Source organism: Anarrhichthys ocellatus, unplaced genomic scaffold (genome assembly GCF_004355925.1).
Source record: "Anarrhichthys ocellatus isolate YVR2014 unplaced genomic scaffold, GSC_Weel_1.0 scaffold130, whole genome shotgun sequence".
Classification (NCBI taxonomy): domain Eukaryota; kingdom Metazoa; phylum Chordata; class Actinopteri; order Perciformes; family Anarhichadidae; genus Anarrhichthys; species Anarrhichthys ocellatus.
Window position 1 is genome coordinate 166866 of NW_022280160.1, and position 26166 is coordinate 193031.

The 26166-nt window shown below is 47.7% G+C and overlaps 1 protein-coding gene across 1 annotated transcript in view; it reads right to left on the minus strand.

Moving 5' to 3' along the window:
* Positions 1-26166, minus strand: part of ttn.2 (titin, tandem duplicate 2) — a 238002-nt gene that overhangs the window by 48983 nt on the left and 162853 nt on the right. The window contains exons 163-207 of the mRNA XM_031877239.1: positions 25993-26144; positions 25220-25367; positions 24901-25121; positions 24123-24219; positions 23678-23974; positions 22629-22928; positions 22226-22540; positions 21799-22022; positions 21113-21263; positions 20726-21007; positions 20329-20631; positions 19441-19746; positions 19052-19333; positions 18638-18825; positions 17856-17967; positions 17621-17759; positions 16832-16995; positions 16590-16741; positions 16321-16477; positions 15943-16224; positions 15067-15366; positions 14431-14724; positions 12079-14083; positions 11242-11929; positions 10844-11108; positions 10327-10653; positions 9931-10215; positions 9534-9833; positions 9118-9420; positions 8750-9025; positions 8317-8616; positions 7931-8233; positions 7351-7650; positions 6975-7262; positions 6569-6871; positions 5964-6266; positions 5566-5871; positions 4431-4718; positions 3635-3925; positions 3005-3292; positions 2318-2905; positions 1526-1630; positions 1235-1432; positions 803-1099; positions 112-699 (exon numbers count right to left, since the gene is read on the minus strand). Of these exons, the coding sequence (XP_031733099.1) occupies positions 112-699; positions 803-1099; positions 1235-1432; positions 1526-1630; positions 2318-2905; positions 3005-3292; positions 3635-3925; positions 4431-4718; positions 5566-5871; positions 5964-6266; positions 6569-6871; positions 6975-7262; positions 7351-7650; positions 7931-8233; positions 8317-8616; positions 8750-9025; positions 9118-9420; positions 9534-9833; positions 9931-10215; positions 10327-10653; positions 10844-11108; positions 11242-11929; positions 12079-14083; positions 14431-14724; positions 15067-15366; positions 15943-16224; positions 16321-16477; positions 16590-16741; positions 16832-16995; positions 17621-17759; positions 17856-17967; positions 18638-18825; positions 19052-19333; positions 19441-19746; positions 20329-20631; positions 20726-21007; positions 21113-21263; positions 21799-22022; positions 22226-22540; positions 22629-22928; positions 23678-23974; positions 24123-24219; positions 24901-25121; positions 25220-25367; positions 25993-26144 (14061 nt within the window). The remainder of the gene's footprint in view (positions 1-111; positions 700-802; positions 1100-1234; positions 1433-1525; positions 1631-2317; positions 2906-3004; positions 3293-3634; positions 3926-4430; positions 4719-5565; positions 5872-5963; positions 6267-6568; positions 6872-6974; positions 7263-7350; positions 7651-7930; positions 8234-8316; positions 8617-8749; positions 9026-9117; positions 9421-9533; positions 9834-9930; positions 10216-10326; positions 10654-10843; positions 11109-11241; positions 11930-12078; positions 14084-14430; positions 14725-15066; positions 15367-15942; positions 16225-16320; positions 16478-16589; positions 16742-16831; positions 16996-17620; positions 17760-17855; positions 17968-18637; positions 18826-19051; positions 19334-19440; positions 19747-20328; positions 20632-20725; positions 21008-21112; positions 21264-21798; positions 22023-22225; positions 22541-22628; positions 22929-23677; positions 23975-24122; positions 24220-24900; positions 25122-25219; positions 25368-25992; positions 26145-26166) is intronic.

The window sequence follows — 26166 nt, forward strand, 5'->3', positions numbered from 1 at the left end:
ATGCCATGATCTATGAAAACCTTCTCCTTGAAAGGATTTTTTAAAATCTGATGGTTAATTGAATTTTAAATATCATACAATTATAATCATATGTAAACCACAAAAACTTACGGTAACTGTCAACCATTTTTATTGGACTGGACTGGCTTGAGTCTCCAATGCCATTCTGGTTCACAGCAAACACTCTAAAGATGTACTCGTTGCCCTTGATCAGCTTGCCGGCTACATGTCTGCAGTCCATGACGTTTTCAGCTAGCTTGGTCCACTGCAGGCGGCTGGTCTCTCTCTTCTCAAGAATGTAGGACTTGATAGAGAAGCCTCCATCCTCATCTGGTGGAAGCCAGGTCAGAGTACACTTCTCAGCTGAAATGTTACTGGCTTCGATGGGGCCCGGTGGTCCAGGCACATCCAGGACCTTCACCTTTACATGTTCTTCCTTAATGCCAAAGGGGTTGCTGGCGGTGATGGTGTACTCTCCCGTGTTCTTCCTGCTTGCGTACTTGATAGCCAGAGTGGAGGAGGTGGGGGTGCTGGTGATGGTGATGATGTCAGAGCTCTTCAACTCACGTCCTCCCTTCGACCAGACAGCAGTGGGTGGAGGTTTGCCCAAAATCTTGGAGGCTGAGATCAGGATGGTGTCTCCTGCCTTGACTGATACACCGTCCTTCATGTCTGGGTCAATAGTGATGGTCGGGGGCTCTGCAGAGAAGACAAAAGAAAGTTGCATTTTAATTTAATTTAGCTGGACTCATCCTCATTTTTAACTGCTGATCTACCCAAATTGGTTGACTTCTCAGCTTACCATACTCATCCTTGCAGGTCAGAAGCTCAGTTGGCTCTGAGGGAACACTGATAGCCCCAGCAGAATTCTTAGCCCTGATCCTGAACTGATACTGAGCTCCCTCTGTCAGGTCAGTGACGGTGAAGGCACAGCCCTGGATGTTGACATGATTGGCCTTCATCCAGGCCTTGCCACCAGCCTCCAGCTTCTCCACCATGTAGCCTGTCAGCTTGTGGCCGCCGTCGTATTTCGGACTGGTCCACATCAGAGTGACCGTGGTCCTGGTGACATTAATCACGTCAGGCTTGCCGGGAGGATCTAACAGAACAAAGAGTAAACACGTTAAAACGTACAGAAACAAATAAAAAATATTAGCATTGTAAGAAACACTGGAGAGTTATCGAAGAAGAATTTTAGTTTTCACATTTGGAAAAACAAAAGCAGTAAACTCACCAATAGGATCCAGGGCAACCACACCCTCAGTGACCCTGCTTGGCCTTCCAAGGCCGGCCATGTTCATGGCCATCACCCTGAACTCGTACTCTAGTCCCTCTATCAGGCCAGTGACTCTACACTCCTTCACTCTCAGAGGAGTCTTACTGGCACGTTTCCACATCAGACTGTTCCTCTCCTTAAACTCCACATGATATCCTACAGAGGACACAAAATCAGTTGGTTCACGATTACTGCTGTTTGCTATTGGCTCATGCTTAACTACAAACTGATATGCATCACAGTCTTTACCAGTTATTGGGGAACCACCGGTGTCCTTTGGATCAGCCCAAGTCAAGATGGCTGACTCGTGGCGGATGGTCACTATTTCTGGAGGAGCAGGCGCCTCGGGCACATCTGGAGGAAGCAGAGAAAGAGAAGTTAACAAAGAGATGAACAAACCACAGAGTTGAAAAATCTTCACATAGCCACAAGTGCCTGATAAGGCTTTACTTTGTCTTCATGAAGCTGTTAGCCTTACATTCTTTCACATGTAACAGTATTCATCTCTATCATTTCTAGTAAAACTTTGTCCCTTAACACAAAACCTGAATTTCTAACTTATGCATTTGAATCTGTTTCTACAGAAATCTCTCTCTCTGAATACTGCAGGACTTTACACACCGGTAGCGTGACGAATAAACAACACGTCAATGTGAAATACTCACCTGCGCATATTTTGCATTTAAACTATATCAGCAGCAATGCAAATTTGCAACAGTTGCAGCACTTTTTCAATAAAAGGATTTCATAGATTCATGCAGACTGAGGACCAACTACCAGGATTCTACTGACCCAGAGCAGTCTGAGGAAAACTGTTGTCTAGAGTAAGCTTAAGTTCCCTCTGATTAACAGTTATGCAGTGTATATGTTTAGGGCTTTTATTGTGAAAGGAAAGAGTGGAACACAACTGATTTGCATGATTTAAGACTCTAGAGTTGACTAGCTGACACTGACACTTGACATTAAAAACACCAACTAGCACCTGACAGACTATAACAGACATGTGACCGCCTCAGTAGTAGTTAGGAGTGTGATACTCACTAAATGGATGCTGGGCGATGACCGGGTCGGACCTCAGATACTCTCCAATCCCATACTTGTTCTCAGCAAACACTCTGAAGATGTACTCTGTTCCATCGTGGAGCCGGATCACCCTCATAGTGGTCTTCTGGATGGCCGAGGCCACTGTGAGCCACTTGTTGTCCGTTGTCCTCCTCTTCTCCACGATGTAGTTGGACACCTCCGCACCGCCGTCATCTTTGGGCGGCGCCCACTCCAGGGTCATACCGTCAGCGGTGATCTCTTCAAACTTAATGGGTCCGGTGCAGATGCCGGGCTTGCCGACTACCTTCAGCTGGAACTTGCATTCCTTGGAGCCGCCGTTGTTCCTGACGTGGATGTTGTAGGTCTCGGCGTCTCCTCTCTGGCAGTCTCTGATCAGCAGGGTGGTGACGCCGTGAGATGCCTCCACGCACATTCGGCCGGTGTCGCCGATCACCACATCGCCTTTCTTCCAGGTGGCGGTGGGGAGAGGCACTCCGGTGATTGGGATGTTGATACGTGTGGTGCTGCCCTCCTTCACCGTGCAGCAACCATCATGCAGAGCACTCAAGTTGCAGTCAGGCCGCACTGAAAAACAAAGGAATTCAGAAAATATTTAAACACAAAACATTGACTACAAACTGAACTAAAATCTGGCACGATGGCGGAGTTGGACTGATTTCTTACCAAACTGGTCCTTGGCGACGACGGTGAGGTCGGTGGGTGGTCCCTCTCCAGACTGATTGAGCGCCTTGACTCTGAACAAATACTCCTTGCCCTCAGTCAGCTCGCTCATGGTGTGCGAGGAGTTCTTGCCCTTCGTGATCTGCTTCCACTTCTGCTCGCCTTCACTCTGCTCCAGGATGTAAGCAGTGACATGGCTTCCACCGTCGCTGATGGGCTTCTTCCAGCCCAGGACGACCGAGTCCTTGGTGGTCTTTTGGGCTCTGAAGTCCGTCACTGGACCAGGTTGCTCTGAAAGGGGAGGACGGATGAGTTAAGACCGAACATGTGGTTTTACATAAACAAGATGTGTTTAACGTAGACTGTAGATTTGAATGATTATGATTAAAAACATACATACAGTATATGGTGATTATTTCTTAATGATTAGTTTAAGACAATACCTAAAATTGACCACTTTTACCCCAACATAAACAAAGGATTCACTATATCGCTGGACTGGGAAGGACAAATCTAAAAACCTGGTGATGCCCTTTGTTAGAGTTGAGTCCTCTAATACTGATCATACTTTGATATACTTTACTGTACTCTGCTGTATAAAGAAACGTAACAACAACAGAGACTTGTAGCTACCTGAGGCTTGGACGCTGCCGGCGGTCTCGCAGCCCTCCCCGATCCCGTAGGCGTTTTCGGCCAGTACTCTGAAGCAGTAGGCCTGTCCGGCCTCCAGGTTTGTGATCCTGTAAGAGATCTTGCAGCAGTCCGTCGCCACACAGGTCCAGGCCTTCCTCTCGGCCAGACGTTTCTCTACGACGAAGCTCTTGACGGGGCTGCCACCGTCGATCAACGGGGCATCCCAGGTGATGCTGGCGTGGCTCCTGGAGGTCTCCTTCACAATCAGGTTCATTGGCGGTCCAGGAGAATCTGACGGGGGAAGGAGAGGCAATATTTCTGGTTTAGAGCTTTTGTTAACTGAACCCAGGTACAAATCACGTCGTAGATTCACATGACGGGAGAGAAGAGTCTGAGCTTCAGCAGATTGTTTGAAGCTTTTTGCCAATTGTATAATTTTTAATAATCCAGTTTATATCTTAAGCAATCATATTGCTCAGAGTTAAACATATTTTGATAGTACTCTTTACACAATCTAATTTCACTGTTCAAGCAAGCACAGTTTTAGTGATTTGCAGGTGAAAAGACATGGACAGCAAGGTTAACATCAGGTTAGATGTCTAGATATCTAGACATATTTAAATTCATAAAAGGACCAGACCTGCACTGAACTCTATTTATGAAAATAACTCTTCAACCATTAAAATGATCTTGATTTTAACCTTGATTTCTTTTCACCTGTAAGGTACCAAATGCATGCTTACTGGGGTGTGTGCGCTCTGTTTCATCTCCCTCATTGTGTTTCCTATTCTCTTACCGAGGACCTTGACCACGATGGTGTAGCTCTTGGAGCCGCTGCTGTTCTCCAGCGACAGGACGTATTTGCCGGCGTCGTATCTGGTAACGTCCTCGATCATCAGCAGGGTGTCCCACTCCGACGTCTTGATCAGCACGCCCTGCCTGTCCTTCAGGGTGGCGTCCACCTTCGTCCACGTCACCTTCGGTGCCGGGCGTCCCCTCAGGGGCACGTAGAGCCTCATGGTGACGCCGGCTCGAAGAACCAAAACCTTTCTGAGGTCGGCGTCCAGCTCAGCTTCAGGAGCGACTGGAGGACAGACAGAGGATTGCTTGATAATCAAACCTTTACTATTAAATCATTAGTTATATTCTTTATTCAATCTGACAATGTGTTGTTATCTGTTTTCTCAGTCTTTTAGCAGGAAGTGACTTTACAAGGCTGCTGCGTTAGCTAGCAGATAGTTAGCATACGTTAATCAAGTTCACCAAAACTATTATTCCTGAAAATATACGATTTATGCGAAAGCTGATTGACTGAAATGAGTGATGATGCACTATGAAATATCCTGATATAGGAAATGAACCACTGAGGTAGATTTCTATGAAGCTAAACGTTTCTTGTCCCGGTTCACCTCACAGGACGTGTTAACAAGAGAAAGCAAGGGGATAGTCTATGTTTATTCATTTAACCCTTTGTGGATCACTTTTAAAATGATTCTCTAATGTCCTGAGAGGACATCAAATCATACATCAATAGTATTTTTCACTTTCACAGCATACATTTTTTAACCAACGTTTTAGTCCTGATCACAGCTACCAAATATTCATTCATCCATTTTCAGAGTTTTAACCCAATAAAAAGTTGTTTTTATAACAAAAAACAACAACGCAAAATGTAATTCTTTTCTGTATGCTGTGGAACAGTCTGGGATAAATCAATGATTAGCAACACACAGAGTCTCTGACTGTGTTTGATGACACTAGCTATCAAACGAGACACCCTGCACAGCTAGGAGGTCTTAATAAGCTTTTGTCTGCTTATTTGATTACATGATTCTCTCAATGATGTCAAAGTGAAAGTACTTGATTTAGAGGACTTCATGGTACGAGGGTATTAAATAAAATAAAGTAAAACAATCAGTTGAGGGACGTACTCAGGATGTCCTTGGCCATGTGGTTTCCAGGGACCTCGCTGGGTTCGCTGAAGCCGATCTTGTTGACGGCGATGACTCTGAACTGGTACTCGGCGTCGTCCATCAGGCCCGTCATCACGAACTTGGTGGCCTTGAGCTTTTTCGGGATGTTGCACTTGGTCCAGTGCTCAGCGTCGACCCGCTTGCACTCGACCAGGTAGCCTATGATTTCACAGCCTCCGTCGTACGCTGGTTTGGTCCAGCTAAGGCTGATGGAGCTCCTGGTGGAGTCCACCATCTTGGGGAACGCAGGTGGGCCGGGAGGATCTGGAGGATTATAGCAACCCGTTTGTTATTATTCTCACATTTATTGAACAACATTTCTTTTGATGAGCCATCCGCTGTCTATTTGAACTTACAGACGGGGTCGACAGCCAGTGCAGCGTTGGACGCGTCACTGGGTTTGCCCAGACCGGCCTTGTTCATGGCGATGACTCTGAACTCGTACTCGGAGCCCTCGGTCAGCTGAATGGCCTTGATGGTCCTGTCGATGACCGGCCGGCGGTTGACCTTAGCCCAGGTCAGCTCAGTGGCCTCACGTTTCTCCACCATGTAGCCGAGGATGGTGGCCTTGCCGTCGTTGGCTGGGGCCTTCCAGCTCACTGTCATGGAGTCCTTAGTAATGTTGGTGATGACCGGTGGCTCAGATGGACCGGGAACATCTGAAGGAAGGAGACAAGGTCATGACCATTAGAGTTTGAGTTTGTCTCATCTCACCAACAAGCAAAATGTGCTGCCTTGAAAATCTGAACTCAGAAAAATTGCCCACACTAGATTGTTAGATGACAAATGAAGAGAAGTCTTCAGAAGAGATGTTCATTAAATCATACTTGACACATGATTGTTATCATGCATTTGCAGAGACAAGTTATATTAGTCCGTAATGTTTGTAATTCACTGTATTTGGTACTTTTCAAATAGACCTCTGACTCCAGTGGCCATAGCTATAGTGGTCTGGACGTACCATACGGGTTCTTGACCATGACGGGGTCGGTCGCAATGTGGTCTCCCGTGCCGTACTGGTTCTCAGCACTGACTCTGAACTCGTACTCGTGGCCCTCAATGAGTTTCTCCACCAAGCAGTCGGTGACGTGTCCATGGATGTTGGCGGAGACCAGCGCCCAGTTGGCCCTGCTGGTCTCACGCTTCTCGATAATGTAGTTGATGATCTCAGAGCCGCCATCTGCAAGCGGGGGCTCCCATCGCACCTTCACACGGTCAGCAAACACCTTAGCAATTTTCACTGAGGCTGGAGGGCCTGGTTTGTCTGCAGGGGAAAGAGTCGGAGATTAGCTTCTTTGTTTATCTGTACACATAAAATACTTGCTCAGACAAAATACCATATTAATATAATATTAAATCTGACTTACCGAGCACCTTGACCTTGATGCTGGCGTACTTAGAGCCATTGATGTTCTCAGCGATGATGGTGTAGTCTCCAGACTCCTTCCTGGTGACGGCAAAGAGCTCCAGCAGGTGGACATGTTTCTTCTGGACCATCTTCATTCCCTCAACGAGTACCAGAGGCACTCCGTCTCTCTTCCAGCTCACCTTCGGCAGCGGCTTGCCGAACACCTCGGCATCCAGAGAGATGTTCTCTCCGGCCTTCACCACAATCAGGTTATTCATGTTGACGCCCAGTTCAACACGAGGAGGAACTGCACAGGAGAAGAAGAGAGAACAGTCATCATCATATGTCAATCATTTTATTTCTCATTCAGTTGTCCTTGCTGTGTGGAGGTGTACCGTTCTGTGCAATGACAGCGATGGGGTCGGACAGCTCGGACGGCAGGCTGACGTTGATGGCGGTCTTGGCGATGACTCTGAACTGGTACTGCTGGCCTTCGTCCAGCCCGCTCACCACATAGATCTCCGTCTGGATGTTCATGCAGTTAGCGTTGCAACGCGTCCACTTCTCTTCTGGAAGCTTTGTATACTCCATGTAGTAGCCAATCAACTTGCTGCCTCCGTCATTCTTGGGGCGGCTCCAGACCAATGAGACCGAGTGTTTGGTCACATCCATGGCCTCGGGTTTGCCTGGTGGGTCTGAATGGAAAGAAACAAAGAGTCGTTGACTCAGTTATGCTGTCTGAACAAAGAAGAAGGTTGAGTGAACAAGAACCTGGTAAGATCTCTGGAAATAAGATGTAATATTTAGGCCTTTCAAGATAAAAGAGGCTCTTTCACTCTTTTAAGTAACTGGTTAAGAAAAATAACAACAAACAAAACACAATTTTAGTAGTTATGCTCCCATGGAAGTGGAATCTGTAATTTTGCTTTCCTATTTTATCATGTTACAAATATATCATGTTGAAATCAATCGTACCAATATCAGTCCTAGCGGTGATCAAGTCTGTCTGTTTGCAGGGTTTGCCCTGTCCAGCCAGGTTGAGTGCTGACACCCTGAAGGTGTACTCCACGCCCTCCATCAGGCCAGTGCAGGTGTACTGGGTGGCTTTGACCAAGGACTCATTGGCCTTCACCCACAGAAGGCTGTTCCTCTCCTTCTTCTCAATGCAAAATCCAGTGATGGGGGAGCCTCCGTCGCTGCTGGGACGCTCCCATGACAGGATGACGAATTCCTTGTTGACTTTGTTGATGTGCAGGTTTCTGGGTTCGCTGGGAGGATCTTTGGGCAAAAAAACCCAATTGTTAGTACATAGTGTCATTGCTGTAATATCGATTACAAGTAATGTTTTGGCTCGCACTCACCAAATGGATGTCTGGCAATCATCTTCTCAGAGTAGATGGGCGCAGAGACGCCAAACCTGTTCTCAGCACGGACTCGGAAGCCATACTCTTTGCCATTTGTCAGTTTGGTCACTCTACAGCTGGTTTTGGTGCAGGATGTGCTTATGGGGACCCAGTCGCCCTGGCTGACGTCACACTTCTCCACAATATAGTTGGTGATGTTGCTGCCGCCATCCTCCTGTGGGGAGTTCCAGAGGAGCATGCAGGCATCAATGTCCTGTTCGGTGATCTCCAGAGGAGCTTCAGGGGGTCCAGGGATGTCTGCAGTGACCCAGAGGAAGAGTTATTAATGTAAACAAACACACCTGTTATTCATCAGTCACATTGTAAGTATCATCTGTATCTTTTCAGTTTAGAACCAGCAGCTTTAGCAGCATCTGTTGTTCAAACTGACCCATGACGGTGACTTTGAGGATCTGGTTGATCCTGCCGGTGCTGTTCTCAGCAGACAGGCTGTAGTAGCCGCTGTCGTTTCTCTTCACATTCTTTATGATAAGCGTGCAGGTCGTCAGTGTCTTTACGACCAACAGGCGGTCGGAGGTCAGCACGTCCTCGTTGCCCTGTTTCCACTTGCAGTAGGGAGAGGGTTTACCTGCCACAAGGGCCTCAACCACCAGCTTGGATCCAGCTCTCACCATCACAATGTCGGGCATGATGACCTTAGGAGCCACTGGGAGACAAGAAACACCAAAAGTTACTTCAAGTTGAATGTTTGCGTGATTGGGTAAGACTAGTCTGAGGTAAATGTTTAGGTCTACTCACTGAGCTGCTCCTTGACCTCAAACACTCCCTCTGCCTCTCTGGCCAGACTGACTCCCACTGAGTTCCTGGCTGCCACTCTGAACTTGTATTTCGTTCCTTCCTTCAGACCGACCACCACGATGGTCATGTCTTTGACCACAGAGTACGGTGTCCACTTGTGCTCGGGAGCACCGTCCTCCTGGTAGTCCACCACATAACCGTTGATTTTGGCTCCTCCGTCTCGGAGTGGCTTCAGCCAGCCTAACGTGGCACTATTCTTGGTAATCTCCAACACGTCCATTTTCTTCGGAGGGTCCGGCTCACCTGAATGCGACACAAAGCGGGTGTTAGGAAGAATACAAAAATGAACAAACAACAGAGGAACTCGTGGTTTTGACATGCTAATCCTTGTTCACACAGTCTGTGGTGACACTCACTGATTGGGTCAACAGCCAGGTAGGACTTGGGCGAATCCTGAGGAACTCCGATGCCATACTTGTTGCAGGCTGTGACTCTGAAGTAGTACTCGATGCCAGGCGCCATGTTGGTCACCTTGAAGCTGGTCTTCTTAAGCTCCTCTGTGCACTTGTTCCAGGTCTTCCTATCCACCTCCCGTTTCTCCACAATGTAGTTGATGATGGGGCTACCACCATCATTATCTGGCGGCAACCAGGACAGCTGAGCTGACGTCTTGGTGATGTTGGTTGCCTCGAGGCCGCCAACGGGACCAGGAGTATCTGCAGAGGACGAATTTAGGAATTACTTTGAGCATACAGTTTCCTTAAAGGCAAGTGCTGTAAACATGTAGTTTGTCATTATTATTATGTTTCTCACCGAGGACTTTGACGCGGACATACACAGCTTTCTCTCCAGATGAATTAGACAGAGACAGACAGTATCTCCCAGAATCCTCTCTGGTGCTCTCAGGGATGACCAGGAAGGACATGGTGTCAACCTGGTCCACATGACCTCGGCGGATCACACTGTCCACACCCACGCGCTTCCAGATAACCTTGGGGGCAGGCCTTCCTCTGATCACAGCGAAAAGCCTGATTGGACAGCCGGCCCTAACAGACAGGCCTTTCCTCAGACTGGCGTCCAGGTCAATCTCTGGAGCCTCTGTTGCCATGGAAACAAATTGATGTAAAGATTATTAGTGAACATTTACCATGTTGTGTAATACAATGGCAAGCACAGCCTCTGTTGGCTTTAGTAGTCGTTCATTCTTACCCAGGACCTCCTTGGGAGAGACGGCCTCCTTCAAGTAGGCGTGACGTCCCCAGCCCACCTGGTTTTGGGCGGACACCTTGAAGTTGTACTCCTGCTTCTCATCCAGCTGGCCGATGGTGAATTCTGTGTACACCAATGGGCCATGGGTGTCAATTCTCTTCCAGCCCTCTGTGGGCTTCTCAGGGTCTGCCTCACTTTTCAGCCTCATGTCCAGGCTGTAGTTGATGATGGGGGCACCACCATCATACACAGGTTTAGACCAGGACAGGGTGATAGAGGTCTTGGTGCTATCGCCCACCTTCAGGCCTGCAGGGGGGCCAGGGGGCTCTGTAGGAAGAGACAGTAACTCAAAGTTCAATAAAAAATACTTAAACCTGAAGACACAAGTGAGAGGCCTTTCAAGTCCATCTTGAACATGTTAAGCTTCGTGTGGTTTACATGTTATCTGATCTGAGCTCAAATCTCAAGAACATTTTTGAAGACGTATACTGAACTGTGACAGCAACTGCACACTCACCGATGGGATCTTTAGCTGCAACGGGTCTGCAGGGTTTGCTGGGTTCTCCCAGGCCGACCTCGTTCTCAGCCTTCACCCTGAACTGGTATTCGTGGTTGGGAATCAGGTTGGTGACTTTCATGCGTCTCTCAATGATGGGGCTCTTGGTGCATGGCACCCAGCGCACTGCCCTCTTCTCCTTCCTCTCCAAGATGTAGCCGGTGATCGACTTTCCTCCGTCATTCTCAGGAGGAGCCCAGACAACGGTCATCTCATCTTTACTCACCTGCATCACAAAAGTATCAACAGTGTGACTACAGCTAGGTTGTTTACTACTACTGGACAAGATACCAGGCTGAAATATGTTTCACGTGTGCCAAATTTAGGAAACTCCTTAATACAGGGAGTCTTTTACTTACCTTGGTGACGTCAGGAACGTCAGGGGGTCCAGGTTTGTTGAACTGAGTCTTGACAGTGACAGGCTTGCTATCCATGGCGGGGCCGGTTCCCATCTTGTTCTCAGCCCTTACTCTGAAGATGTACTCGTTCCCCTCCATCAGACGGATGACGTTGCAATATGGTGTCACCACAGAGGCTGAGTACGTGGACCAGACCATCCTCCTGGTCTCGCATTTCTCTAGAATGTAGCTGTCTACTTCACAACCTCCATCGTCCTCCGGAGCGTCCCACACCACTCTGCATTTGTCAGCCCCAATGCCGATGATTCTGAGGTTCCTCACTAGGCCGGGAACGTCCAGGACATTAACGTTGGCGTATGCCGTGAAGGTGCCGGCCGAGTTGGTGGCAGTGATGATAAACTTTCCAGTGTCACTGCGTCTGGACTTGGTCAAAAGGAACTTAGAGTAGTCGGGCCCAGTCTCATAGCTGATTCTTGGGTTGTCTCCGACAGCCTTGTCTTTCGTCCATTTGACCTCAGGCTGGGGCTTTCCTCTCAGCCCGGCCTCCATTCTCACCGACTCTCCGGCCTTCACTGTCAGAACTCCGGTCAGCTTCAGGTCAAGGACGGGCTTCTGGATCTCCTCCCTCACAATAATATCGGCAAGCTTCACCCAAGCACTCTCACCTCCTTCATTGACAGTCTGCACCCTGGATAACAAATGATAATAATTACTAGGTATTATTATTAAGTAGTTTACATTAGTTTGTGCATTACTCAAAAAACACCATTTCTGAGCCTTGAAACACTCTGTAAAACAAACTGTTTGAACTGTTAAAGTAAGAACGTAGTAACTTACCTGAAGGTGTACGTCTGGTTCTCCACGCACTTGTCAGCCAGGAAAAAGGTGTCTTTGAGATTACCGGTGCTTAGTTTCACCCACTCCTCTGCATCTTTGACTTTGCACTCCAAGTTATAGGAGATGTTGGGACTGCCGCCATCGTAGTCAGGCTTCCTCCATCTCAGATAGACGTGGTTCTTACCAACGTCAGTGGCTCTGAAGTTCTCAGGCTCACCGGGCTTCTCAATGGGGTCGATGGCCAGCAGAGGGGTCTTGGTGTCCACACATGGTCCCGGGCCCATCTTGTTCACAGCACAGACGCGGAACAGGTACTCATGGCCTTCCATCATCTTAGCCTTGATCTTACGATTGGTGCACTGGGAGGTGATCATAGACCACATGCTAATGCTGGGCTCACGGCACTCCACAATGTAGTTGGTGATCTCGGATCCACCATTATCTTTAGGGGCCTCCCAGTTGAGCATACATGAGTCCCTGGTGGCATAGGTTGTGTGCAGGTTCTGGCAGTGGCTGGGTCTGTCTAGCACATTTACTGTGATGGTGCAAGAGGCCTCGCCGCCCTCATTTGAAACCTTCAGGATATATTTGCCATGGTCATCTCTTGTGGCCTCCTTGATCTTCAGGTGGACCACAGGGAAGTTCTGAATGATGGTGAGACGTTTGCTGTTCTCCTGAACTGTCTCTCCCTTTGACCAAAGCACTTCTGGGTCAGGCCGGGCCTTGATGTACCCGATGATGTTGATGTTGTGTCCAACCCGCACGGTAAGGTGATCGCGGCAAGTGACATCCATCTCTATCTCTGGAGGGATCAGGATATCCTGAGCAGTAATGGATTCCGGGATTTCTCTGGGCTCTCCATCTCCGATCATGTTTGAGGCATAGACTCTGAATCTGTATGTCACGCCCTCCTCCAGACCCTTCACCCTGTAGGCACACTGCTTGATGAAGTCATCCAGGTTCACCTTTTTCCATTCTTCAGTATCTGCCTTCTTCATTTCCACAGTGTAGCCCAGGATGGGAATGCCTCCGTCTTTGTTGGGTTTAGTCCACACCAGGTCAGCGGTGGTCTTGCTGTAATCTCTAACTTTGGGGTTGACAGGAGGGCTGGGGACAGTGATGGGCCTGCAGGGCTTGCAGGGGTCAGAGGTGAGAGACGGGCTGCTGTAGCCAACAATATTCTCAGCAAACACTCTGAACTCGTACTCATTGCCCTCAAACAGTCCCAGGACTCTGTACCTCAGGTCCTTACATGGTGTCTTGTTGACGCGGATCCATTTTCCTCCCTTGTGTCGGCGCTCAATGATGTAGCCGGTGATCTGGCTGCCTCCATCAGACAGGGGCATGGTCCAGCCGACTGTAACAGAATCCTCTGAGATATCAGAGGACTGTGGCTTACCAGGCTGGCTGGGCGGCAAAAAGGAGTGTTCGGCAACAGTGGGCTTGCTTTCCAGAGGAGCGCCAATGCCCATCTTGTTTTCAGCACGAATGCGAACCACATACTCCACTCCCCTCTGGAGGCGGCTGATGTTGAGCTTGGTGGCAAGGCCGACTGCGCCCACACCTCCCCAGGTCTCCTTTTTGGACTCTCGCTTCTCCACGATGTAGTTGGTGACAGGGCTACCGCCGTCGTCCTTTGGAGGACGCCATTCAATCATCATGGAGTCCGGAGTGACCTCAAGGATGTTGGCAGGTCCAATGGGAGCAGCGGGAACATCCAGGACAGTGACGTTCAAGCCCACCGTCTTGGATCCAGCTGGGTTGGACACAGTGAGCAGGTAGGTGCCCGTGTGGTTCCTGGTGCACTCATTAATGCTGAGCACAGTGGAGAAGTTGTCAGTTTCAACCTTGACGTTAGCCTCGCTAGTGATCTCCTCTCCTTCGATGGACCACTTGGGAGTGGGAATGGGTATTCCTCTCATGATGGCTGGCAGCCTGATGGTGGTGCCGGCTTTTACGGTGATGCCTTCAATGAGCTTGACGTCCACCTCGACAACTGGAAGCACTGTGGACATACAGACAGAGGAGGTTACCCCATGCTACTATACTCAAGTTCAAAAACGATGAAATATTCAATGTTAACGACCAACAGTTTACCAAATACAGATGCAACTATGGCATTTCTCTGCCTTGAACACAAACATTGTTGATGCCAAATACCAATTCAAGGCACATTAGTTTGCTGATGTTGACAATAATAAGAACTAAATCTGCACCAATATTGGTGAACCTCTCATTTGAAATTAGGAAAACAGTGAAATTCTCCATTTATAAATGTATTATATATGATCCAGCATAAAATTCATCTGATAGAGGTGATATAGAGTGCTGGGGTTTTGTCCTGTATCTCACCCAGTTTTTCCTGGCAGAGGATAGGCACAGTGGTGTCAGGTCTGCTGAGGCCAATGGCGTTCTCAGCCCTCACTCTGAAACGGTAGGTCTTTCCTTCCTCAAGGCCAGTCACATGACTCTCTGGGATGCTAACAACCTTCCACTCGTCCCAGTCCTTCACTCCCTCTTCCTGATACTCCACCAGGAAGCCTGTGATTGCACTTCCCCCGTTGCGGTCGGGCCAGTTCCAGACCAACCACACCTCAGTCTTATCCACATCATCATGGTGCAGGTCTTTAGGCGGACCAGGAGGGACTGGAGGGATGGAAGAAAAAACAATTAGGTTTGAATGGTGAATTTCAGCATTCATGAGATTGAATCACAACATTTTTTTTCTTTTTTAATAACAAATACTTTGGAGAAGGACAGACCACTGAAAATGTTGGCACCAAATCTCTGAAAATACTTTTAGCCAGTAACAAACCCAATTATGAGTCTTAAAACAGTGTCGATGTTGTTCTGTGATATGATAGTAGCATTAACTTTGAGTATTTTTGTTGTATTTATTTATTGTTTTAAAAGACTCTGTGATCTAATCTCAGTACAATATAATACTCAATAATCTGCTGATCAAGTGTTAACTGTGCTGTTACTCACAGAGTGGGTTCATTGCCTTGATGGCCTTTCGCGTCTCGACGTATTCGCTGCGGCCGTACTGGTTCTCAGCAGCGACTCTGAACTGGTAGGATGTGCCCTCTATCAGGTGCTTCAGCGTCATGCTGCGTTTCTTGGACGTGGAGCAGACAGGGACCCACTGAGTTGATGCAACGTCTTTCTTCTCCACCACAAAGTTAGTGATGCGAACACCGCCGTTGTCCTCTGGGTCCTTCCAGGACAGGTAGGCAGAGTCACTCCGGATGTCAGACACCCGGAGGTGCTGGATGGGACCAGGTTTGTCTAAAAAAAACAAAAACATATAAGGAACGTCACAAAACTGTCTTAACTTTACATTCAATTCAATATCTGGTACATTACTGCCACAGACAAGGACAGGGGCAGACTGCAGCGTATCATTTGCTCTCCTTAGAGGGTGATTAACTGAAATCTGCCGTCCCACCAGGACCTGTGCGCCTCCAGGACACTGAGGCAGGCACGGAAGATAGTGGTGGACCCTCTTTGATCTCTTTGAACCACTCCCCTCATGCCACAAATCATGTTTCTTCCCGACTGGATCAACAAGGCCCGGGCATCCATATTTCTCTTTTTATCGTAATGTTTTTCCTTTTATGTTCTTGACGTTTGCAGTACTTTGCCTGTATATTTATTTGCACTTAATACATGTATGCAGTAGACACCAAGGCAGAATCCTTGTAGGTGAATAACACACTTGGCAATAAACCTTATTTTGAAAATGACATAAATATATTAGAGTGAAGATTGACTATCCTCCCCAAACTGTTCAGAGCAAACACATACAGAAGTGCTGAATAACACTCATGTACTCAAGCTAAAAACCTTTGATCCATTCCTTACCGAATACCAGCACAGTGCAGATGGCGGTCTTGGATCCAGCTGGGTTCTCCACAGTTAGGGTGTAGTCTCCACAGTCGCCACGGTTACAGAACCTCATCTCCAGCTTGGTGCCCGTCTGGCTGGTCTCAATGTCGGCCCTGGTGGGCACCTCGGCCTCGTTCTTCTGCCAGGCGACGGTGGGGAACGGGACACCATTGATGGTGGCCATCAGAGTGATGTGAGTGCCGCACATGGCCTTCACCTCTCGGGTCATTGCAGCATCAAGAATCAGCTCTGGGGGCTCTGGGGGGACGAACACAGTAATATCACATTGGTACACAGCGTTTCTTAAACCAGCGTTGGTTCAAATAGGACTCAACCACAGTTATGCCAACTCACCAAGTCTGTCTTGCACTTTGATTGGCTCCTTCAAGTTAGTTGGGTCGGACTCTCCGGCAGCGTTGACCGCCACGACTCTGAATCGGTACATAACACCATCGTCCAGGTTGATCACCTTAAACTTGGTCTCCTGGCAGGACTCTGGAGTCTGGTTCACCTGAGGACAGCGGCAGGACAAGAGTTCAATATCACAAAGGTCACGGTGTCCTTAAACCAAACGGGTAAATCCTCTAGGCAGCAAGTTCATAGTAATTGGACCTGCACCTCACCTTGGACCACTCCTCCTCTCCAGACTTCTGGAACTCCAGCAGGTATCCGAAGATCTTTCCTCTGCCGGTGTCGCTGGGCGGCTGCCAGGACAGACTCACCGATTCCTTGGTGAAGTCGATGGCCTGGAAGTTCACCGGTGGACCGGGTTTCACTGTTGCAAAGGACACGGAGGAATTCTTGTTGTGAGTGGGATACAGTAACAGCAATAAGATGAAGTGTTGTTGTCAAGAGGGGGATTTACCTATGGGGTCTTTGGCGAATACGGGTTTGGACGGTGGGCTCGGGTCTCCGGCTCCCACGATGTTCTCAGCGCTGACTCTGAACTCGTACTCGCAGCCCTGCAGCAGCTCCGTCACCCAGTATTCCACCTTGGGATGGATTCTCTCCGTGTTGCAGCGAACCCACCTGAAAAGGAAGCATGTTGAGATTTTATTCTGCAGCCTTACCGTTTCATATTTTATGGGGTTTGTAAGGAGGAAACAAAAGCTGGAATCTTTTGACCATGTTCAACACAATCTTCTCCAATGTGAGCATTTGCAGCTGTTCTCTGTTTTATATCTTTGTAAACTGAATCTCTTTGGGTTTTGGACTGTCGGTCGTACCAAACAAGATATTGGAAGACTTTACTTTCCTGACTTGTTTCAATTGATTAATCAGCAATTTTAACAGATTACTTGGTAACACAAATACTCCATTAAAATATGCCAATGACACCCAACAGTTTAGTGGTGATCAGGTCACGACCTTTGACATGTTTCAGACGAAAAGAGGTTTAGCCTCAATGGTTGCTTTCAAAAATAAGTAAAGAAGTGAAACTTTAACCTCTTAATATCCAACTGTTGCTGGTGGGCTCGGGGTGAATGATTGATTTTGAATGATGGTGTCAGGGTTCGGTTTATTTTTGTAAAGTTAGGGTTTAAAAGGTTATGAGTTTCTTGTCCTGTGATGTGGACACAGAAAGACTAACACTGGGGGCATTCCTTTACCCTCCAAAACCACAAAGGTTTCTAATGCCGTGTGGTCTGTGTACCTGTGGGCCATGGTCTCCTTCCTCTCCACGATGTAGCCTGTGATTGGTTTCCCTCCGTCAGCAGGAGGTTCCCAGCTGATGAGGGCGGAGTCGTGGTAGACCTCCTTCACTGTGGGCTGTTTAGGAGCGTCGGGCACCTCTGCAAAGGAAACAAAGTCCCACAGATCAGACACACTACGGGATTCGTCATCCTCCACATGGTCTTGAATGTTTCCTGTTTGCAGGTCTGACTTACTGAAGATGTCCCTGGCCTTGGACTCTGCAGACAGAAGAGGCTCGCTGACGCCGAAGATGTTTTCAGCCATGATCCTGATGATGTACTCGCGACCCTTGATCAGCTTCGGCACCTGAAGCAATTGACAGCGGGAGTCAGTTCTGAGGGTGGCTGCATGTGTTTAGACAACATTTCAGAACTCTTCTGTTAATTTGAATGTTAAATGTTTTATTTCCATATATGTATTGCAATGACCCCATCTACTTCATCTAGCCTCATTGTCTGTGTAGAGAATAAATCGTAATACTAAATGAAACCATTGTCCGTTGGATTTTTATTCATTTCTATCTCTAAGATCAACATGTGGAACGTGATCTGTGTTCCAGTTGATTCTTTGAGGTTATTGATAAATTGTTGACAGCTATAACAAGAAAGAATTGTACATTTTTCCTTCACTAATCATTTCTTTTTGTCTGTAATTGTCATTCGCTCATCTTCTCTGTAACATAATTGGTCTATCGTACCTCGAGGTTGTAGGAAAGGTCTTTGTGTTGGTATATATGTGTATCTGTATATGTTATCGTTGTACTTTTATGTGGACACAAATACAATAAAATGAAGAATGGACCAAAACCCGGCTTTTTAGTGCATCACAAACAGCACTGATGTATATTAGACTTCATATCTCAGGTTTTGGTGACAGATATCAGCTGTTGGCTGAGTGTCTTTTCTTGTTGATCGTTTAATTAGTTAAAACTTTGTTAAATCTTTTCCTTCGAGCACTTCAGCAACGATCCGCCCACCTTGCAGGTGGTCCTGGTGCAGGACGAGGTGACAGGCATCCAGAGGTCTCTGTTGGTGTCTCTCTTCTCGATGATGTAGTTGGAGACGGCACAGCCTCCGTCATCCAGAGGAGGGTTCCATGAGATCACCATGTAGTTCGTGTAGACCTCGTTGAACACCACAGGGCCCTCCGGAGGCTGAGGACGGTCTGACAGGAGGAAGAATTCATACAGGTGAGTCATTCATGCGGATTGGCTTTTTAAAATCTGCAATATGGACATGCCAACCAGCTCAGAGCTCTGTGTTTCCTAACTCTCACATCCTGCATTTCTAGTCTGCATCTTGTTACTGGGTCCAGTTCTTTCTTTCCCTCCAATGTTAGAATCTGATAATCCCGTTCTTTCTATCTCTATATGCTTCAAGCAGCGACTCACCAACCACGGTGATGGTGCAGATTCCTGTGCGAGTTCCGGCGGCGTTCTCCACGCTGACGCAGTAGCGTCCGCTGTGTTCCCTCTTGGCCTTGCTGATGTTGAGGCTGAGGTGGCGCGCGGTGCTGTGCAGGGCGATCTCGTCGTCTGCTTTCAGCTCCTCGTCGTTCTTCGTCCAGGCGACAGCCGGGGCCGGTTTGCCGCTGTAGCGTCCCGACAGCGTGCAAGTGTCTCCAACCTTCACCATCATCTTGTCCCTGAAGTCCAGGTCCAGGGTGGGTGGTTCTGAAGGGGGACACATTGCAATGGTAAGGTTTGTTATGGCCTATATTTTCTGTATCGCAGCATCTTGAGTTTTTCATCAAATAACAAAATGTTGTGGCGTCACTCACCGAGCTCATCCTTGCACTGGACCGGTTTGGTGGTGAAAGATGGTTTTCCCTGTCCCACCTGGTTGATGGCAGAGACTCTGAACTCGTGGCTAGAGCCGTCCTTAAGCCCCGTCAGCGTGAACTTCCTGTCCATCAGTTTGGTGTCTCCGCCTACTCGCGTGAAGCTGTCCCAGCCGATCTTGCGGGTCTCGAGGACGTACTCGGTCACCTCGGCGCCGCCATCGTACTTGGGCGCTCTCCAGGTAACTGAGAGGGAGTCCTTGGTAACGGCGGTGATGAACAGGTCCTCTGGACGCTCCGGGACGGCTGGAGGACACAAACACGTGAGACGTATTAAAGGACATAGTAGGAATTACTTTCTGTTTTCATCTAAAGTCTGTATTTTAGGTTCGAGCAGGACATTTTTAATTATGTCGGTAATTATGTCAAAATTTACATTATGTTACTTTTTTTTACGAGTTCCATAGTTTTAAATAAATGTCCAGAAAGTAACTGATATTTAGATCAAAATTCATTAATTTAAAGGAAAATAGACACAGTGTTGAGTAGGTAAACAAACTAGAGAATATAGTTTTCAAACAAAAAATATTAAGATTTACTTTTGGAAGTTTTATCTCAAATGACTCAAATGACTGAGTATTTTAGAAAAACTTCTACATTTTGCACAGACACTTTCGCAGCTCTTTACTGTGGTGCCTTAGTAGGTAGTAGGGGAGATTTAAGTCGTTTTCTTATGAATAGGCCAAATTTACAGGTTCAACGTCTCCTCAAATTTGGGATTGCTGGAGATAATACGGTGATTCTGGGCTATAAATCCCAGTATTTCCTTATTGATGAATGTATGCTCCTTTCATTCAGACGTTTCAGGTTGTTTAGTGTCAGACTTACAGATGGGGTCCTTGATGAGAACCATCTTGTCGGTCTCGATGAACGGTCCCATGCCGATGATGTTCTCGGCCGCGATCCTGAAGAAGTAGCCCTTGCCGTCGAGGAGTCCCTGCACCACGGCGTTGTTCCTCGTCACCGTGTAGGACACCGAGGTCCAGCCCATGCGATCCGACACTCTCTTCTCGATGATGTAGTTGGTGATCGCCGAGCCGCCGTCGTCCTCGGGGGAGTACCAGGTCAGCTTGCAAGAGTCGTTGGTCAGATTCTCGCCGGCAAAGGGAAGGCCGACCGGTCCTGGGACGTCTGGAGGGAGCGGACAGGAATGTCAGGCATCTTGTTACCCTGCTTCAGCTGACTCATCATAAACACAGAAACATTTCTGGTAAACCGGACTCACCCAGGACCTCCACGATAACGGCCTTCTTCCTCTCTCCTCCCTCGTTCTTGGCGCTCAGCGTGTAGATGCCCTGGTGTTGGCGTCTGCAGTTCTTGATGACCAGTGAGTTTGAGATACCCGTCGTCTCCACCACAGCCTCTTTGGGCACCTCGGCGTCGTCCCGGCACCAGGAGATCTGGGGGGCAGGTTTACCGGACACGTAGGCGATGATGCGGATGGTGCCGCCGGCGTGGACCACGATCTTCTCCTTCACCGAGGCGTCCAGGTCCATCTCAGGAGGAACTGGAATGGAGGGAAGGTGACGTTTTTTATTTAATAAAAATAGTTTTATCACCAGAAACATTGGACAGTGTCCACGGTTCAGTATCAGGCAGATCAGATCTTTACTTGTTCTGTCTTTGACCTCGATCAGCTCAGAAACGAGTCCCGGTTCTCCGACTCCGGCCGCGTTCACAGCTCGGACTCTGAAGCGGTACAGACCGCCTTCCTTCAGACCGGCCACCACGAACTTGGTTCCTCTGATCTCGGTGTCCTTCGCCTGCAGAGAGACGAGAGGAAAATCAGAAAGTCAACAACAATCCCTCAATCCCTAAAACAGGAAAGCAAAAACCCACGAGGCTCCTGGACTCAGAGAAGCAGGTAAAACTCATGACTGATTATTTATTCTTCTCTCTCTGAATGCTCACATATTGTCTTTGTCAGATTCATCAACTTTAGTGGGAACATACGATGTCTGCTGCCTTTGTTCAACTAGAGATAAGAGGTAGGTCTTTGTACTTTTAGTACATATGGTTATTTTACATATTTCTGATATATCACAATAATATGTGACATCATTTCAAGAAGAATTTGTAAAAATCAAATCTCTTTCTCCCTCATTGGAAAATGTAGACTCCATAAATATTGTTCCACATCACAGTGTACGTTTCATACTGGACCCTGATTGGCTCCAAACCAGTAGTGATGTCATTAATTCTGCAGGTACGTCCAGGTGTTAAACAGAGATTTAAGGAGAGTCTGATCACACACATGGATCAGACGTTTATTTCTTCGGTGGGCTCGACCTCACTGACCTTCTTCCAGGTCTCCTCGCTCTCTGGCTCCTTCTCCTCCTCGTCGCCGCTCAGCAGCAGCCTCCTCTGAACCTTCTTCTCCTCCTCCTCTTTGTTCACCTCCTTGAACTCGGCGATGTAGCCCGTGACCTTCGACCCTCCGTCCACAGCGGGGGGGATCCACTCCAGATCCACGGTGGACTTCGTCCAGTCCGTCACCTTCGGAATGGGCGGCCCGGGAGGCTCTGCCGATGCACACATACACTCGTATTATCAAAAACAAACTTCACTTACATGAGCTTTGATCCTTTTTCTTACTTTTGAATCATTTTCCAGAATCAACAAATGTCTCTAATGAGTTTAAAGTTAAATAAGTTCAGTTCAAATCTTTAATTGTGACTGATCCACTGACTGTCACGTCCTCTAAAGCAGTGAGCAGCGTTCTTACTGATGGGGTCTCTGCAGAGGACGGGGTCAGAGGGCACGCTGGGCAGACCACAGCCGGCGGCGTTGGCGGCAATGACCCTGAACTGGTACATGGCGCCCTCCTGCAGGCCGGCGACGTCCCAGTTGTTGCCCAGAGGCACAGCTCGGATCGGGTCGCGGTTGACGCGGACCCAGCGCTTGGCGGTGGTCTCCTTCTTCTCCACAAAGTAGCCGGTGATGGAGGAGCCGCCGTCGTACTTGGGCTCGTCCCAGTTGGCGGTCATCGACTCCACACAGACGTCCGTTACCGTCGGCTTCTCACACTGACCGGGGACGGCTGCAAGAGGACGGATATCAATCATCAATACATCAGTTAATGGAGACATTTCAGTGTTTAAGGGACAGGTGGACTGTTCTGAACTCACTGAAGAGGTTTCTGGCCTTCTCCTGCTCGCTGGCCAGCGGGGGCCCGACTCCTAACTTGTTCTGGGCCATGACTCTGAACTCATACTCGTGGTTCTCCGTGAGCCGGGTCACCACGTAGGCGCACTCCTTGGGGTCGTTGGAGACGTGGACCCAGGACTTCCTGTTCTCCTCACGCTTCTCAACCACGTAGTTGGTGATCTTGGATCCGCCGTTGTCTTTGGGAGGGTTCCAGGCCAGACCGATCCTCTCCGCGAACACCTCGGTGAACTTGAGTGGTCCGACGGGGGCGCCAGGAGGTCCTGCAGGGGAGGATCAAATTTGTTTAAAAGATCCGAGTATATTTGTTTACAAGATAAACCCCTTCAACCATGATCAATTCAAATCAAATATAAATATAAATATAATCTCATTTATAAATACTGAAATGGTAATAACTTTCTGTTTTTAAGTGGCTCAAGTACAGCTTGCAGTAAAAACGGTAGCAGATTGAATCATCAAATTCATTGTAATATTTGGAAAAATGGATCCTTGCTGTCAGGCCGAAGTAGACAAAAACAGATGTTTTCATCAGCTGTAGCTAGCTAGCTAATTAAGCTAATTGTACTAGAGAACGGTCTTTCAGGATGAGGACTACTCTGTAACTCTGTCTCAGGTAACGTTAGTGGCAGTTTCGTGTAAACGTCCTCAAAATCCAATAAAGACCAGGATAGAGCTGCTAACGTTAGCCGACACTCTGAGAGCATCCACGATGAAATGTTCTACCGTGAAGAATATTCTTTCGCAAAACACGTAACCCCAAAAAATGAAGGGGACTTCCCATTGTTCTGATTCCCCAACCGACGGTTAAGCAACCTTATTGTTCCAAAGTTCCATTTTTCAGACCACTTGGGTTTCAGAATAATGCACCTTTGGATCAATGGCAGGCACCCAAAATTACAGCGTTAGCTAATGATATGCTAAGTCTCGGCTCGAGAAGTAACGCTTCAAAAAAACAACTTTCCCAGCGATAATGAAGCATGTTAAGCGTTAAGCTCCGTGTTTCTCTCACCGAGCACGGCAAGCTTGATGTCCTTGGTGGCGGTGCCCAGGCTGTTGGTGGCCGTCAGGCTGTAGAGGGCGCTGTCGTGCCGGCTGGCCTGTTGGATCAGCAGCGTGCACTTGTCCTGGGTCACCAGTTTGCTGATGTGCTGGTCGTACCGGACGGCGGCCTTCTCCTCAGGTTTGGCCACAGTAGCCTTCTGCCAGGTGAGCGTTGGGAATGGACAGCCGCTCACTTTCGCCACAATGCTGACGTCACAGTCCTCCTCGCCCTCCATGGCGTCACGCAGCACGATGGTGGGAGCGCCTGCAAAATCATGGATGCTTTGAGAAAAAGTGGCCTGCAGAAGGCAACAATCCTGAAAACCTCAAAGTCAATACGTTCTGTCCACAGTGGTCCAACAATATTACACATTTCTAGCTGAATAAGAAGCCTGTGATTGGCTGTCACTCACATGTCTGATCCTTGATGACCAGAGGTCCGGCGGTGGCCGAGGGTCGGCTGGGTCCAGCGTCGTTCACGGCTTTCACTCTGAACTCGTATTCTCCTCCCTGAAAGTTCCAACAACAACAACAGTCAACAGTGGCCTCTTCATCTTTATCTCAGAGATTCACTGAATTAGGTAAACATTATTAGATGCCACAGATCATTGTATCTATATCAGAAGAGTGGAATCTCAGCTTTCATTGGTATTTTTCAGGCAGGAAAATATTAAGTGTCCAATTACTTTTGGAGTTGCTCAGGGTTCTACTTTGGGCCCATTCTGTTTTCCTTGATGCAACAATTGGTCATCTATTTACAGATGTTGTCTTTACTGTCAATTAACAGCTGTAGTTACAGCTGTTAGTTGGTAAACAGACTGCACTTATAAGGCCCTTTTCTACCTTAACAGTCGCCCCAAACATGGTGGTGAAGGTTGGTTGAAGAGATTTTTGTGGGGTCTTTTGTGGGGACATGATTGCTGGATTATCTCTGGAAAAATGTGAATATCTTTTATTCTAATGAGCACTAGAGAATGTGACCAGGGTTCATTTCTAGAGTAACTAGGGAGGTCCTTTATGTAATCTATTAACTCATACAGTGTATTAACTTGTGGAAGTTACTCTATAAAAACAGCTTCAGATTCAGTCAACATTACATTCTCTGATCATCAAGTTCATTTTTACATAAATAAACTTAAACCACTGGCTGTCTGGAAGGAAAACATTGAGCATTAATGGATATAGACCGACCTCCTTCAGGTCCTCCACCATGAAGCTGAGCTCCTCCACCTCCCTCTTGTTGCACTGCTTCCAGGTCTCCTTCTCCTTGCCGCTGGTGTCCCAGCTCAAGCGCTCGATGATGTAATGCTTCACCGGAGAGCCACCGTTGTTTTTGGGAGGCTCCCAGCTCAGAGTCACGGTGTTCTTTGTCACCAGGTTGATCATGACCTTGGTGGGGGGGTCGGGAGGGTCTGGGGGAAGAGAAGAAGAAGAAGAAGAAGAGGAAGAGGATTAGCATTGGAACATTTGCAGTGAGGGCTTCGGGCAGTTCGTGCAGGTCTGTCCTCACAGATGGGGTCTCTGGCCCGGATGGGGTCGGTGGTGGTGGCGAACGGGCTGAATCCAAGTCTGTTCTCAGCTCGGACCCTGAACAGGTAGTCCTGACCCTCCAGCAGACCCGGCACCACGTAGGCCTGGCTGGCACAGGCTGCATTCACCTGATAACAATTCAACCAATCTATCAGTCAATCAATCGTCAAACAGCAGAATTTATGTTGAAGTCAACTGAATAAGTTAAAGAGTTTTCACAACTTATTCTTGAACGTGTGTCCATTCTGACTATAGCTCAGAAAAGAGTGATTCCAGATATGAAATGATACCTATTAAAAGTTTGTTATTACTGCAGATGAGGCTCATGTTGCCGCCCTGATAAACGTTGTTGATTTATGAATCAAAAATTCGAAATGTTATACTTTTTACTTTGTTATAGTCATCTATAGTGGTTAGTTACATAAACAGGAACAATATTGAATTTTTATTTAAATACTTAAAAATTTAACTGAAAACTTAAAGCAAAACAGCTCATAATTCATATTTAATATCTATTTTATTTTAATGCGAAAACATCTTCAAACTAATTTAATTATTCAAGTTTGTACCGACGTAAAATGTGAGCCATGTGCATGTGAGCAGGTCATGGTCCATCAGCTAACATGTTTTCTATTGTTCTCTAAAATAAAGAGTAATCAAAGAAACTTGGCTGTAAATGTAAAAAAGAACCGATAGAAATGAAACTGACTCGACCTAAAATGAAATGGATAAAGTGGACTGAGCAGTGTTCACCTTTGTCCAGGCTTTGTCAGTGACACACTTCTTCTCGATAAAGTAGCTCTTGATTCTCTCTCCTCCGTCGTTGTCGGGGAGTTTCCAGATCACCCTCATGGTCGACCGGGTGATGTCGGTGACCCTCAGCTCCTTCGGAGGTCCGGGGACGTCTGACAAAACGGTGACAAAATC